Source organism: Nuphar pumila, chromosome 17 (genome assembly GCF_984573655.1).
Source record: "Nuphar pumila chromosome 17, dmNupPumi1.hap1.1, whole genome shotgun sequence".
NCBI classification, from domain to species: domain Eukaryota; kingdom Viridiplantae; phylum Streptophyta; class Magnoliopsida; order Nymphaeales; family Nymphaeaceae; genus Nuphar; species Nuphar pumila.
The window spans coordinates 82,547,220-82,562,120 of NC_143265.1; the positions used below are offsets into that span (position 1 = coordinate 82,547,220).

At 38.2% G+C, this 14,901-nt stretch overlaps 1 protein-coding gene across 3 annotated transcripts; it reads right to left on the minus strand.

Annotated features, from left to right (window-relative positions):
* Nucleotides 1-1,157: 1,157 nt before the first annotated feature.
* Nucleotides 1,158-13,096, minus strand: PAHX (phytanoyl-CoA dioxygenase (PhyH) family protein). 3 transcript variants are annotated; one of them, XM_089992610.1, is made up of 9 exons: nucleotides 12,953-13,096; nucleotides 12,759-12,880; nucleotides 12,439-12,499; nucleotides 9,543-9,611; nucleotides 9,292-9,410; nucleotides 3,408-3,555; nucleotides 3,167-3,311; nucleotides 3,000-3,086; nucleotides 1,158-1,415 (listed from the first exon to the last, which is right to left on the minus strand). In XM_089992610.1, exons 1-9 carry the CDS (start codon nucleotides 13,005-13,007, stop codon nucleotides 1,373-1,375), a joined length of 849 nt encoding a protein of 282 aa, XP_089848736.1. In that variant the 5' UTR covers nucleotides 13,008-13,096; the 3' UTR covers nucleotides 1,158-1,372. The 3 variants fall into 3 exon arrangements, with proteins under 3 accessions (XP_089848736.1, XP_089848738.1, XP_089848737.1); XM_089992612.1 differs by having other exon boundaries at nucleotides 12,759-12,852; nucleotides 12,953-13,090; XM_089992611.1 differs by lacking the exon at nucleotides 9,543-9,611.
* Nucleotides 13,097-14,901: the final 1,805 nt, after the last annotated feature.

Consider the following 14,901-nt stretch of genomic DNA (forward strand, 5'->3'; position numbering starts at 1 on the left):
AAACAGAGGGTGTTCAAGCTTGGCTCATTTCTTGTGTTGAGCCAAGCCCAGCATCATCTCATAAAAAGGCCGAGCTAACTGAGCTGAGTACAAGTAAGCTTATTTACAAAAAATATATATATTTTTTACAAGTTGAAAACAATAGAATTTTAACCCTAAACCAAGTTCAAACTAACTCTTAATAAAATAAATAATTATTTCAAACTTGTAAGCAATAAAATTTGATACTCTAAACTTATTGCTTGCAGGCCAAACACTTCAACCATCTTCCTTCAATAATATAAAATATACATAAAGTATATTTATTATTAATAAACTAATCAAGCCGAGATGAACATTGGCAATTCATGCTCGAGTTTGCCAAACCTATTTCGTAAGTTTGAACGAGCTCTTTATGAGCCAACCCACGGGTGGCTCATCTAGTTTCCCAACCCTAGATGTGCGAGATGCCTGGAACACAGCAACCCATGAGTCCCGCAGGGTGTTCCACCCCTCCTTATAGGGGTAGTGTCTAAAACACCTAAAACAAAGACCAAAAAAAAAAAAAAGTAATAATAAAAGCATACAACATTCCAATCACTCACGAACAATCATGGACCTGAGGTTTTTTTTTATTACCAGAAGAGTTTCTAGGAAACTCATCTCAGAAACGCAAAACCGTGAAGTTACGAAAATAGAAGCATTGTTTTTATCTTTTACTTTCAATTATGGCGTCTTGTTTCCTTAAATAAAATACGTGGTAGCCACCCGTAAATAAAAGTTAGGTCGCAGTATCATGACCTCTAAGGGCCTTGGGTTAGAATCCACGAGAGAGATCCTCGGGGCCCTGACTGGAAAAAACAAAAGGTTGATACAAGTTGAAGTTTCAAGAAATGTTAATACTATATGGTCTATTCCTTCGGCTAAATGAGCAATCATGATCTTCGGTGCAAAATAGCAAAAGTGGTGATACAGTTTTAGCAGCACAGTGAAAAGAACAGAGGAGACAAAATATGTGAAATACTCTCTCAAGCATACGCTAAAAATTGTTATACTTGGGCTTAGATTTGACAATTGGTTCATGATAATGCTTGAACATGCAAGATAATGCCATTGGTTCATGATTCCTTTGCAAAAAAAAGCAAAATAATGCCAAAACAGTAGCATTTACAAATATACAGCTTGAATGTAGTTATTTGGTGATTTCCAGTATAAATTCTGTCTATTGGCATTGGCTCCGATGCATGAAAGTACATTACCCATATCCATTATTCCAGTCCGAAACATCAAAAGCTATATGCAGTACACATAAATACATGCAGAGAGAGAAAGAGAGAGAGATCCAAGCACACTTTCTCTGATGTTTTTTCACTGAATCAGTTCAGAATGCATGTTAAGAAGAGTAGAGAGGTTCCGGTTCAACTTTTCTCCTCAGCCTGATGGATCCAAAACAGAACTATGAGGGATTACAGATCACAAATACCAAAAGATTTTGAAAGCATAACAACCATTCGGCTCATGGATGAAACCAACTGCATCTGAACTTCGAAAAAACCATGATGATCTGAATTCCTGCTGACAACCTTCTAACCCCTTATAGTTTACCAGAGTTCAAAAACTAAATGAAGCAAACTCGAAAGTACATTAACAAAAATGAACATTAATAGTACTCATACGGTTGACCACCTCTCCATATGGCTGGGCTTTAGATAAAGCAGGTTTACACAAATCTATTTGACACAAAAAAGTGCAAGACCATAAGAATATGTTTAAAGATAAATCATATTTTATTTTTAATTGAAGACACAAAAAAGTGCAAGACCATAAGAATATGTTTAAAGATAAATCATATTTTATTTTTAATTGAAGACACAAGCAAGAAAACTTTTGGGAATGGGTGAGTGGGCAAGGTTTGTCTCATGATCTTGATTCACCTTTTTCAAAAAGATTTTATTTCTTTGTAGCATTAATGTTTTTGTAGCATAATGGCAAGGGTAAAACATTTAGAACCTTTTCAAATATCCTTAAAACTATCATGTCATTTTTTAAAAGCAGAAATGGTAATGAATTTATGGACAGACTTGGTAAAACAACGGATTACAAATGTGATTTGCATTAGTATTTTCGTTGAGATCAAGCCTATAAACATTTGCTGAAATTAAGCACGAACAAAAAAAAGAGTGCCTGGATTTAAAGGAATCTGTAGAAAAAAGGAAATAATATTCACTTTTTACCCATCCATTTACAAACAGAGAGAGAGAGAGAACTAAACTGGAAAGGTACCTAAGGGAGCTTTTGATTCACTCGAAAATGCAGCCCAGACATGCCGAGTGTCATTTGTCTAGGACCAACAAGTCGCCTGTGTCCCACATGACGCTCTTAAAAATGCAGCTTGGGGGATGCATTGCATCCCATGCAGCGCATTCTTCCTACATATAAAACATGGGACATGGTCCCCATGCAGCATTTGTCCAGCATATCAAACGCCCCCTAAATGAACTAAACAATTCATAGTCTGTGAACATTGCATATGTCCCATGTAAGTAAACCCCACCCCTTGTTGAAAAATTTTATGAATTCCATTGCAAAAGCATTGGTCTAAGATGTAATTTAGGAAAACAAAAATTTCCAAGCATACACTACCCCTACTGTTAGATAAAATGAGAACTGCTCCTTGTGGTCAATTGCTAAAGTTCTAGATTTTCTTTTAGCAACATTTCTGGGTTTTCTCCGTCCCAGGTGTCTTTCAAAGATTGTTATCACACAAGAAACCTTGGATTGGGCACACATCCACAAAAGGCTTGTGCATAACCTCCAACGTGACCAGAAAAAAGTACAAAAATAAATATGGTTGGGACTAGAGTAAATAGTGAGTTGCAAGAAAGAATGGCATGGAAACAATTCCATGCTATAGGAACCGAATTTGATGATTTACAAAGTCCAAGTGCATTCATCCCTCAGAAAAAGCACCTTTTATCAAAAGTAATTAAATTAAGCTGATTAAGTTGTATGATGCTTACCAGTTATCTGCAGCCCAGTCACAGCCATCTGTCTCCACTGCATGCACAGTGTATGCATGCCTTGATTTTAAAGACTGATTTTCAAAGCTTAAGAAAAAAGAGGAAGGAAATATTCAATATAGAGGTGGAATAAGCTTTTCCTTAAAGAGACATTTTTTCTAACCAACCTTTGATGCACAAGGTCGCCATGAAGGACAACTAACGAACCAGCCTTCACTTCCAGAGCAACAAAATCATTGCGATCATAGGAACGTGAAGGTTGATCAAAGCAGAGTCCATTGTCACCTCTAATGAACCTTCTCACAAGGCCATCTGAGACCATTTGAACAAAACTACCTGTCAGCATAACTGATAACCCACAAATTCTCAGTCATTAAAAGGAAAGCGTAAACAGAAAGGGGTGAATACTCTTGTGTGATCCTGGGATGGCCCAGAGACAACCATTAGTAATCGTTGCATCCTCCAGTGCCAACCATAAGCCAGTGCAAGAAGGTGGTTCTGTATAGAGAAATGAATTATCCTGGTGTGGAACCACTTCCCCGCCTATTCCTGGTTGCTGAAAGTATGACATAGAGATCACATTGTATTTCTGCTGTATAATGGCCGAGTGAACTGAAGCAAATGCAATATCTTAAACGACTGAAGCAAACAATGCTTGAACAAAGCTTTTTGAAAATAACATTATTTAGGTATACTAAAGTTGCATGCAGTTGCAATATAAATTGCAGAGATTGAAAATCATGGTCCTACTGCAAACCTGGTATATGCACCACCTTCATGCCAGCACTGCCAAGTTATAAAAAATTATGGGATTTTGATGCTTGGTCAACCACTCAATTCAGGATTGTTAAGATTCCCAAACAAAAATATATTAAAAAAAAGGAGGCTTGTCATGCTCACTACTTGAAAAAAAAATATTGAATGAGGTTAAATCAGAGTTGCAGTCGAGGAAGCGCGAGCGGGAAGCGATTCGGGAAGCAGGAGCGGAAAGCAAGGCATTTCTAAATTTTTAAGAAGCGAGAAGCGCGGTACGACTTAGAAGCGAACCGAAAATCATATCGGAAGCGAAGGGGAGCGAACCGGAAGCGGACTAGGAAGCAAACAAGGATTTGAAGGGGAAACAACAAGGGAAGCGACCTAGGATTTGTGTGGAAAGCGAGTAGGAATCGAAAGGGAAGCGAAAATGTATATTTTTCTAATTTATCAAAATATAAGATTTATATTATCATTGAAAAAATAACACATGACTAGATAACATTAGTAAATCAGCAAGAATATTACTATATAACATAAAAAATAGAGAATGGATGAAGAACAAAGAAAAAAAATCACATAAATAAGACTAAAATTTCCCCAAGATATTTATTGATATTCTCTGTTCATACATGAGCTTTTGAGTTTTGACCAACATAACCTAAAGTCCAAACAACATGAGGAGCTTGCCATATATACACCGTTGCAGACCCCACACTTAATGCTTATGAAAGTGAATCCCAGTCCCAGCCATTATATTTAGTTATTTATTATATTCCCAAACTATAGAAAACCGAAAAAGAAAACCAAATAACAGAACCTACAAGAAAAAAAATGATTCAAATCACAAATATGATTTGAAATTTTGAATAGTATGAAATATGAATCATACTTCTCAATTATTATAACTGCATATATCAAATAATCAAACTACTTTTATATAAGCTAACCTATGTCACATGGGTGCGGGTGGGGGTGCGGCAATATATATATATATATATATATATATATATATATATATATATATATAGAGAGAGAGAGAGAGAGAGAGAGAGAGAAGGGGGGTCCGGACCAAAATTGGGATCTTTGGACATGGGATGCCCATAATACGACAGGCCAGTCCCAAACCCAACAAAACTGGAGTACGGGTTTGGTGTCAGCGTGCTCAGAAAAATGGATCGGGACAAGCACTTATGGATAAAATCCAACCCAAACTTGTCATTGCACCATGTCCATTATATTCCCGCATTCCAAAAAGGCAGCGTCAGATTGCGCCAACACGTAACAAGATGAACGGTGAAGAATGCACAGATGATGGCCCCGCCACCATCCCTCGTCGAACGCGAGACTGTCACGATCCCCACCACATCGAAAAGATGGACGATTCTCATTACGCAAGAAAAAGGTGCGGCTCACCCCATCATGAGAAAGCACAACGCTCAAGCAATTATGATCTTACACTGTCCATCCAAGAATCACGTGTTGCAGATCTACCCGTACAAGTCGTTTCACAAGCATTCGCTGTATAGGAACAATGCTCTCTGTGAAAAATTAGCCAATATAAAAGCGCCATGAGAGAGAAACTTTCTCTGTCTCTCTCCGGCTCTATCGCTTGTTCATTCTGGCGAGAGAGATGGTCAAGAGTCGTGACCATCGTTCATCAGAACAAGTAATCTCTCTCTCTCTCTCTCTCTCTCTCTCTCTCTCTCTCTCTCTCTCTCTCTCTCCATATATTATATTTGTGAAGTTTTTTGAGACTTCACAAATATGGAAGCAAGAAAATGCTCAATATTTCTCTCTTTGTATATCTTGGTTCGTGCATTTCTAGTGATTTTCTTGTATATTACTTCGATCAACAAATTTATTTGTTTTATTTTTTGAGATACTTGGTCTGTGCTATCTTTTTTAAATTCCGCAGACCATTTCATACGGCAAAATTTTTTAAAAATAAAAAAATCCACAAAATGGACCAAAATGACCCTAGGTGCGTTGACCACACCCAGGGTCGGGTTGACCGCACTGAGTGCCGCACACGCACCCGCGTCGCGTCCACGCGGGTGCGGCACCTATCTGGCCGAATCCCTGTGACATAGAAGCTAACTGGTCGACAAAGCTTTATCAAAACTTTCAAATAATCAAATGTATACTTCAAAGTCTCATCTCATGATATCACCATAAACAAGATGCAAAAATAGGGAAAGAAACAAACATGAGAGAGACAGAGGGAAAGAGAGTGAGAGACAGAGAGAAGTGAGAGAAGAGCGAGAGACAGAAAGACGAAGGGACGGAGAACGAGTGAGAAACAGAGGGAAAGAGAGTGAGAGGCAGAGACAGAGAGAAGTGAGAGAGGGAAAGGAGAGTGAGAGACAGAGTGATGGAGAATGAGTGAGTGAAAGAGAGAAATAGAGTGAGAGGCAGAGAGACAAAGAGCAAGGGAGAGGAGAGTCACGAGTGAGAGACAAAGAGACGAAGAGAAGCGAGAGAGGGAGAGAGATAGAGAGGAGAGTGAGAGAGAGAGAGATGGGATTACACCCATGGTCACCCATTGACGGAGGTTGTCGCTGGAGGAGGAGAATGTCGCAGAGAGAAAGAGAGAAAAGACTTGGGAAAGTCGAATAGGGCATCGACTTTCCCTTTTTATATGCCCAAAAAGACTGCTATACACTTTAAAAAAAGGGTATTTCATTCTTTTGTACTTTTTTTGGTAAAAAACAAATTTGTAAGGGCTAAAAATGTCCTTTAATAGGAAACTTGCTTCCCATAATTGGGAAGTGTGCTTCCCATTTCAAAAGGGTGCTTCTCCTGGCGTTTCGGAAGCACGGCATTTCGCGCTTCCAAAGTGTGTTTTGGGGAAGCACGCTTCCCAGCCTGTACAGGTGCTTATGGTAACCCTGGGTTAGATGAACAGGAACAAATTCTATTATGCTGGTTAATATGAGGTAGAGATGAATATTTTCATGATAACAATTTAAATGATCAGCATATCTTTGTAACTATCATGGTTGATCATATACCCACACACTTTTACAGGTCAACATCTGAGTTTACATAAAGCAATAAGAGTGCTCACTGCTAAGGTGGCAGGAGTTTGTTCAAAAGTGGGCCACATAGGATTGTTTCTTCAGCAACTGCCTCAAAAGTCAAAACTTTATATATATATATATATGGAGATCCAAACAAAACTTACGTGGGAGACTGATTAGGACACCAGAATGGTACCACTAAGGTGTGTAGATTGAAGAAAGCAATATATCCAGAAGACCACACTCCAAGAACATTGTTTGATAGTTTTGTCAAGCAATCAGATTGATGGGTTTCTCCACATATACATAATACATTTTTTTATTCATAACATATGCACATTCACATGTGCCTGATAGAAAAATACAATTGCAACAAGAAGTTCAAGGAAGCATACATGAGATAATTGTTATCTAAGTTTCCAAAAGAGTGATCTTGATACTTTCAATGCTTTCTTGAAATTGAGTAGATCTCCACTCAAATTCTTTTGTTCATTCTATGTACAAGCCCACCACCCGCATATGAACATAAAGGTAGATGAATTCTTATACCTGCTCCCAGTTTATGTTTTATTTCAAAATACTAAATGAAAAATCACTTTGAGCAAAAAGAAAAACATCAAAATAGCATTTTGATCAATGTCACAAATCTCAACATGAGAATTTTCTTGGTGAGGAAAAATCTTACAATCAGTTAGCAAATTTTGTTGTTTGAACTTTGAGAACATCTACAGAAAATGTAATGGCACTTCTCAAAACATCAGACACTTAAGCAGGCTGTGCATTATTTCAAAACTACATAGGATGATAGGATACTCTAAACAAGAGTTTATCCCAGGGTTACCGGAAGCGCCATAGGGCATGGGGAAGCACAAAATGTGGCGCTTCCAAAATGTGCTGGGAAGCGCACTTCCCCCTTTTCTTTATTTTTTTTGTGTTTTCATTTTTATTTTTATTTTCTCTTTTTTCGTTTCCCCCTCACTTCCCCCTGGCTTCCTAGGTCGCTTCCGAGACAATTTCTGGTTTGCTTCTAAGTCGTCCCGCGCTTCCCACATCCTAAAATTTTGGAAGTGTCTCGCTTCCCGCTTCCGCTTCACGACTGGCAATCGCTTTCCGCTCCCGCTTCCCCGACTAGCAACTCTGGTTTACCCTACATATTCTATGCCATCGGTTGCAGTTGCCTCTCTGAACACCCAAAGTATTAGAAAATTCAGTAATGAAACATTGAAATTGTAATTAACTTCAAAACAATATCACTCAGACCAGTGAGAAGTAGAGAACTTAAATCCAAATACAACAATCTATAAATATATCATTAAGATAATCAGATTGCAAACCTAAGAAACAAACATATTGAGTCAATTAGCATTTTGTAGAAGAGAAAATAGGCCATTAGAAGTTTCGAGTTCGGTTGGTTTAGAAAAAAATGAGACATCAATGACTTCATGAAAAGCAAAGTCTTCCATTCATTTACCCAATCCACAGCTTGAGGACTAGAGACACAGATATACAGATACCTATAAAAACATATTCTATAAATAACACTGAAAGAAAATGTGAGTTATACAAGGAGGACTAGAGACTCCAGTGCAAGAATGGTTTCCAAAAAGAATTAAAACTAAAGGGAGCAGAAGTCCTTTTCCCCATTCTTTCAGCTTGGTAAGCAATAACAGTTCAATAGAAGGATAAGCAATTAAGCAAATTTCAAGAGATAAACATAAAGAAATGCAAACAGAAAGAGATTAAAAGGATTATGAATGAGAGAACTCAACAATGAAAAGAACAAACAAAGAAAAGAAATTAAAGATAGAGCAAAGGGTAAAACTATTGCCTTCAAACGGAGAAGAAGAGGAAGTTACATTCAACAGTATCATGTTGGAAGAACAAGAAGTATAACATTACAACTCAGGAGTCATGTTTTCTTTAAAAATCAATAACACAGAATGTGAAAACAAAATATCAGGATATAGAGAAGTATAAAATAATATCCTTAGTTTGACCACTTTAATTGAAAAGATCATATAAACGCTTAAATTTATATCAATGTCCTGTTTGATTAATAATGAGAAACACAACTACCATCTTTAAGTCTGCACCAGGTGGAGATTTTAGTTCCACCAATGAAAAAGGAGAACCAATAAGCCTTAATATCTGCAGTGTTAGTTACTGAACAACCACTTGTGAAGAGAAAGTTATAAGTGGCATTTTCTTATATATTTTCTTTTGGATAATCCAAGGTAACCCCCACCCCCCCATCACTGACCCTATATTGGCTGGCCTCTGGTTGGTAAAACCCCTGAGGTTCCCCTGCTCACCAGGGTGTACGCCCTGCTTCAACCTTGCGGCAAGGGATGCCACCTTTGGGTTTCGAACTTGTGACGTCCCGTCAACTTGGTGACATTCACAAGTCACCCCTACCAGATGAGTGGAGCCCTTGTGGGCGACATTTTCTTATGTTTTACACTTTATATGATGAATAAACTGTGCCAGCAGGGAGAAAAATAATTGACCTGAATTACCTTAAATATATACATTGACTGAATGATCACCGGCCTCTTATAACCTAAGGAGAACAGTAGACCTGCAATTTTCTCAGAATAGGAGAATTTATGGAACACTTGATCGAGTTCATGTAAAGCTGCAAGGATACAAGGAAATCATCATGTCAGGCACATCAACATATTAACACTGCAAACAAGTTTCACACACACACATGCACATTCAATAATGTGTTGCTGATGCAGAAAGTTCAAGTCCAATCAGCACCAACCATGGCCGACTTTGTTAATGGAAATTTGCTTAGGCTGCTTCAATATGCCATCATCATCAAATGCCTTTTCTGCAGACCAAACATCAAGAAAAATCATACTAGCAGACAACTCATTCAAGATGACCAAAATAAACTCTAACCTATGTCACATGGGTGCGGGTGCGGGTGCGACACGGGTGCGGCGCAATTTTAAAAATTTTGGACACGGGGACTCGGCTATATATATATATATATATATATATATATATATATATATATATATATATATATATATATATATATATATATATATATATATATATATATATATATATATATATATATATATATATATATATATATATATATATATATATCCTGTGTGCATATATGTGGATATTGTCCTCTAAAGTTTGGCACCTGCATGAGTGTTTTTATAAACTTTGCAAATTGTACTTTTGTCCTTGTAGAAAGGGGGGTCCGGGGGCTCCCCCCAGCGCGGGTCCCGCTGTATATATATATATATATATATATATATATATATATATATATATATATATATATATATATATATATATATATATTTTTTTTTTTTTTCTGAGGCTTATGTCTGAGACTCATGCTATATATATATTTTTAAAATATATATATATAAAAAGATCATTTTTTTTGTTTTTTACCCTAAAAATGGACAATTTTTGGACTCAGTCAACGTTGACCGAGTCCAAAAAAGGACGGACTCAGCCTCGACTCGTTGACCGAGTCTGACTCGACATTGACCGCGTTCGGGCTGTGTCTGAAGCCGCACCCGTGTCGGGGCGTGTCGACTCGGGTGCGGCGCCTCTCTAGCCGAGTCCGTGTGACATAGACTCTAACTAAAACACAATTTATGAAAACAAGTTTAATTACACACCTCGTATAGCTGTACAATTCAACAATCCAGACATAGTACTCACATCAAATGGAGTCATAAACAGGCAACAGATAAAGGAAAACACACCGCGGCTGTGTAAACTGTTCACTGTTGACTGCTTTAAGATATTTTTTTAACAAGAATCATGTGCAGCCGTACAAAGGTATCAGAAAAAAGTTGAAAATTTAGGGGCATTTTTGCCATCTCTTGCATGTTCTCAGGCCTACTAGACTGAAGGAAAGTGATCTTAAACTTTAGTTTCTTCAAGATATTCCCCTCACTTTAAGCTTCTCTTCCCAGAACTGTCATATGTAACTAAAGCCATGAATTAGACATTTTAATAGAAGAGGAAACATCTTATAGCACTATCACAGTAGATTGTACATAATATCTGCTGGTCTAAGCATTCTGGGCAAACCATAGTTACCGGAAGCTTCTTGCTACATGGGGAAGCTCACTTTGGAAGCGGGAAATTCCTTGCTTCCTCGAAAGGATGGGAAGCTTTGGGAAACCTGCTTCCAAAATATGGGAAACACGATTCCCTTTGTGGGAAGCCCGCTTCATCCTTCTTTCCGAAATTGATTCTCTTTCGCTTCCTTAATGTTTCTCTCTTGTTTCCTGTCACTTCCCACTTGCTTTTATCTAACTTTCTACATTTTTCATATTAAAAAATAATATTTTTTATAACAAGTTTACATGTTGATTTTATATGATTTTATACTTGTGTTCATGTCATTTTTTATTTGCTTTTTGTCCGCACTTCATATTGCTTTCTATGTGTTTCCTTTTCATTTTTCATGTACTTAAATAATTGATTTACAACCATATCTCGCTTCCCGCTTTATACTACTTTTTAGCACTTGCTTCCCTGATTCTGCTCCACGCATCGCTTCTTGTATCCATTTCGTTTCCTGGTAACTATGGTGCAAACACAGAGGTAGACATTACACACACAGGATTGTGTTCGTAACTCACACGCCAAAATAATAAGTAGCAAGAAAATAGACACAGGACATTCTTTTCAGCTCCATCTTCAGCTCTGCTGCATTTAATGGATCATGTCAATTTTCCACTTCAATAACTAATCTCATTTCATGCTTCTTGCCAATTTTTTCTCCACCCAAGTTGACTATGGAGTTCAAGCATCTGCCTTGCCAGACATCTCGAAAAATTCAATTAGCATGAAAGTGCACCAACTATTGTTTTGAATGGCACCCAATGATTCCATCTTCCTTTTTCTCTTAATTCCACTAGCATGTATGTTTGAATGTGAATCTTATTGCCTTTTTCTGTTGCCCAATATTTGACTATGTATGAAGAAGTAGGAACATCAACTGTAAGCACCCTTTCAATTAAAGAAGCAGCCGACTACCGCACATAAGACGGCTCTGCCCCAAAGGGGTTTGGCGTAGGCAGGTGGTTTAGGTTCAAATCCTATGGGCGTCATCCCTTGAGCAAGCCTAAGTGTGGCGACTCTCTGGGGACGGAATTTTTCACTGTCAGGTAAGTATGACAGGCAGATCCAGTGCGGCTAGGTCTCTGATCCTAGGGGCGGTTTCTCGGTGTAAATATAAAAAAAAAAAAGACAGCTCTAGATTTTCTCCCCCATTCACTGGTCCTAGCGATATCCTCCTCAAACCCACCACGCACTTGTGTGGTAGAGCTTACAGATTGAAAACTTGTTGTACTTTGTGACTACAAGATCTACTTAAATCATAGACATTTTACCAGAATAATCGCAATCTATTCGTACCAACAAAATCGTGAAACCATCTTTGGAAGGCAAACCGATTAAGATCAAAATATACTGAATGTAGCGCCACCAAAGAACACAGCCTTATAGTCATGTCTTGCGTCTTGGTGTTTACAAGAAGCACACATCTTACTCGATTTCTATCCAAATCGTGGGATACCAATGACATTGACTTTGGAACACATAGCAAAATAAAATAAAAGAAGCAGCAAAAGACGGCGACAAGTGGGTTTCAAGAGGAAAGGCAATACCTTCAAAGAAGAAGGAAATTTTCTCAGCACTCTCGTAGAAGTGATTGTCGGTGAATTGCTTCTGTTCATACCAAAAAAAAAACAGAAACCATATATCATATTAAGAAGAAAAACTAGTGTGGGAAAGCATATCCAATCTCTCAGAAAATTTTCGAATGCACCCACTTCATAAAACCGGGACGAGTTGGGATATTGCATTGTGAAGCGAAAATACAATATCCCCACTTATCCCATGTTTCTGGATAAGTGGGTGCACTCGGAGACCACCTTAACAAAACAAGAACAGCATCGAAATCAATGGATGGTGTGCATATGTTTGCCTGGTTCTTGGAGGAAAAGACGGAGGTGGTAGAACAATCGAATTGGTCGAGGAGGTGGTTCATCCTACCCATCATGCCATCGATATCTTCGGGACTACAGAAGGACTCGATCGCTAGGAATCCTGAAAAAACGAGACCAAAAAGACTGGTTTGAGGGAGAGAGAGAGAGAGAGAGAGAGAGAGAGAGAGAGAACCTTGTGAGTGGAACGATTGAAGTTGCTGGTCGCTCAGAATGCCGACGACGCCCATTCTCTTCCTCTTTCTTTCTCACCGGAGAGAACTCTACCTACCGTCGGTGGCCCCCTTTCTGATTATCCGATCGTTCTTTGCGCCTAGATTTTGGGGTCATCGAAAAAACAAAAACGGGAATAGGCCCTCGTAATTCATAAAGAAAAAGAAAGTCAGTCCTGCTCAGATCCGGATCCGGAACGTAGCCCGAATTTGAGATGCTCATGCTGGGTTCGGGGGAATAGGGCTGGTAAATGAGCTGAACGAACCTAACAAAGGGTGTTCAAACTCAGCTCGTTTCTTATATCGAACCGAGCTTGAGGTCATGAAAAGCTCGAGCTAAACAAGCTCAGCCCGAGCTAGCTCATTTACAAAAAAATATTTTTGTAGAGTTAAAAATAATAGAATTTGAATCCTAAATCTGCTAAGCAATGCTCAAAATTGTTTCACGGGGACTCAAATCTTAGAAACCCTTTGTGATGGGTATTGTGAAAGAACCACCAAATGTATCATCGATAGATTCCTTGGGTGATAAGGTAAAAGAAAATTTAAAATTAGAAAGAGAGGGCATTCCTCTCTTTTGAGATGTGAGTCTGTTGGGAATAGCGCTCTCATTACGTGATGAGCAGATTCTTTCTTGGTTGAACATGAGGCTGCGCTTTTTTTTTTTTAAATGCAAGCTGGGGTTAGGCAGACCCCCACCGGTTACTATTCAACGTACCACCACGGGGGTTTGAACCTACAACGTCCCACCACAAGGAGTAAGGACTTATGCTCGGTGCACATAAACGAGCTAACTTGATCTGACAATTGTGCTTGGTTAAGCTCAATTAGCGTGATTAAGCTTAAATTATATTGGCATATAATGCATCTGGTTTTAGTGTACGTACTTGTTTTGTTGACTGACAAGCAAAGAGAAAAAGTTTCACCTTAATTGGTAAGAAATTAGTCCTTTATAGAGGAGCCGGGGATCCCACCCTTCTCCATTGATTTCAAAAAAAATTCTTAAGTAAAGATGTTCAGCTCAAGCTCACTCAAGCCAATCATGGAAAGAGGCTCTTCAAGCTCAATTCGTGCCCGACCCTAGCTTGAACAATTTCTTTTTTTAACAAGCCAAATTCAACCCATCCCAAACTTGGCTTGGCCTAGCTCATGTGCAGCCCTTTGTATGGCTCTATTGCTGGACTCCTTTTCAGATATTGTTCTTTTGAGTGTTAAGAGAACAGTAGAGACATATATCGCCGCTATTGACCTGCATCCTTGTAGTAGCTGCTGCTTTCTAATTGAGAGAGGAGTTTGGCTGCATGCATTGATATATTTTGAAGACCGAGGGACAGGTGCGATTGTTTTTGTTTATGTTTTGATTGCATATTATCTCTTGTATTGCTTAGTGCTTGGTTTCATATTAAATAAAAAGCTCACCAACTCTTCCCGGGAACGTACATGTATTGTTGAACTACAAAAATATCTCTCTTGTACATGGTTTGTTTTTTTGTTGGTTTTATTATAATTGTATAAATTCAGTTCTTTGCTCACATCAATATTGGATATTGAGCATGGTTCTTAAAACCAAACTAATTTAACCAAGTTCTTATCGAATGCATAAATTCTCATCATAACTATCAGTTCCCAATCAGAGCCTAAGGTATAAAGATATAATAGGCATTTTTCTGTGACAACACATTATATTAATAAAAATAAAGGGCCTAATAGGCTGCTGCTATAAGAGGCAGTGTCTGGGTTGACCGTGTGATCACAGTTAAGTACAAAAGATGAAGGAAAAATGCAAACTTAGACTTTGCCACCCTCTGAGCCTTTCATTAAAAATCATAGTAATCTCCTTCTCTGACCAATTGGTGATGAGATCTAACCAACTGACAATGAAATAGACATACATCCATTTCTGTAGAACATC

Coding starts and splice junctions, on each gene's coding strand:
- PAHX (XM_089992610.1), bottom strand. CDS start 13,007: ATGGGCGTCGTCGGCATTCTGAGCGACCAGCAACTTCAATCGTTCCAC. Junction 9,612..12,438: donor AATTTCCTTCTTCTTTGAAG/GTATTGCCTTTC, acceptor TTTGGTCTGCAG/AAAAGGCATTTGATGATGAT. Junction 3,087..3,166: donor GGCGACCTTGTGCATCAAAG/GTTGGTTAGAAA, acceptor TTTTTTCTTAAG/CTTTGAAAATCAGTCTTTAA.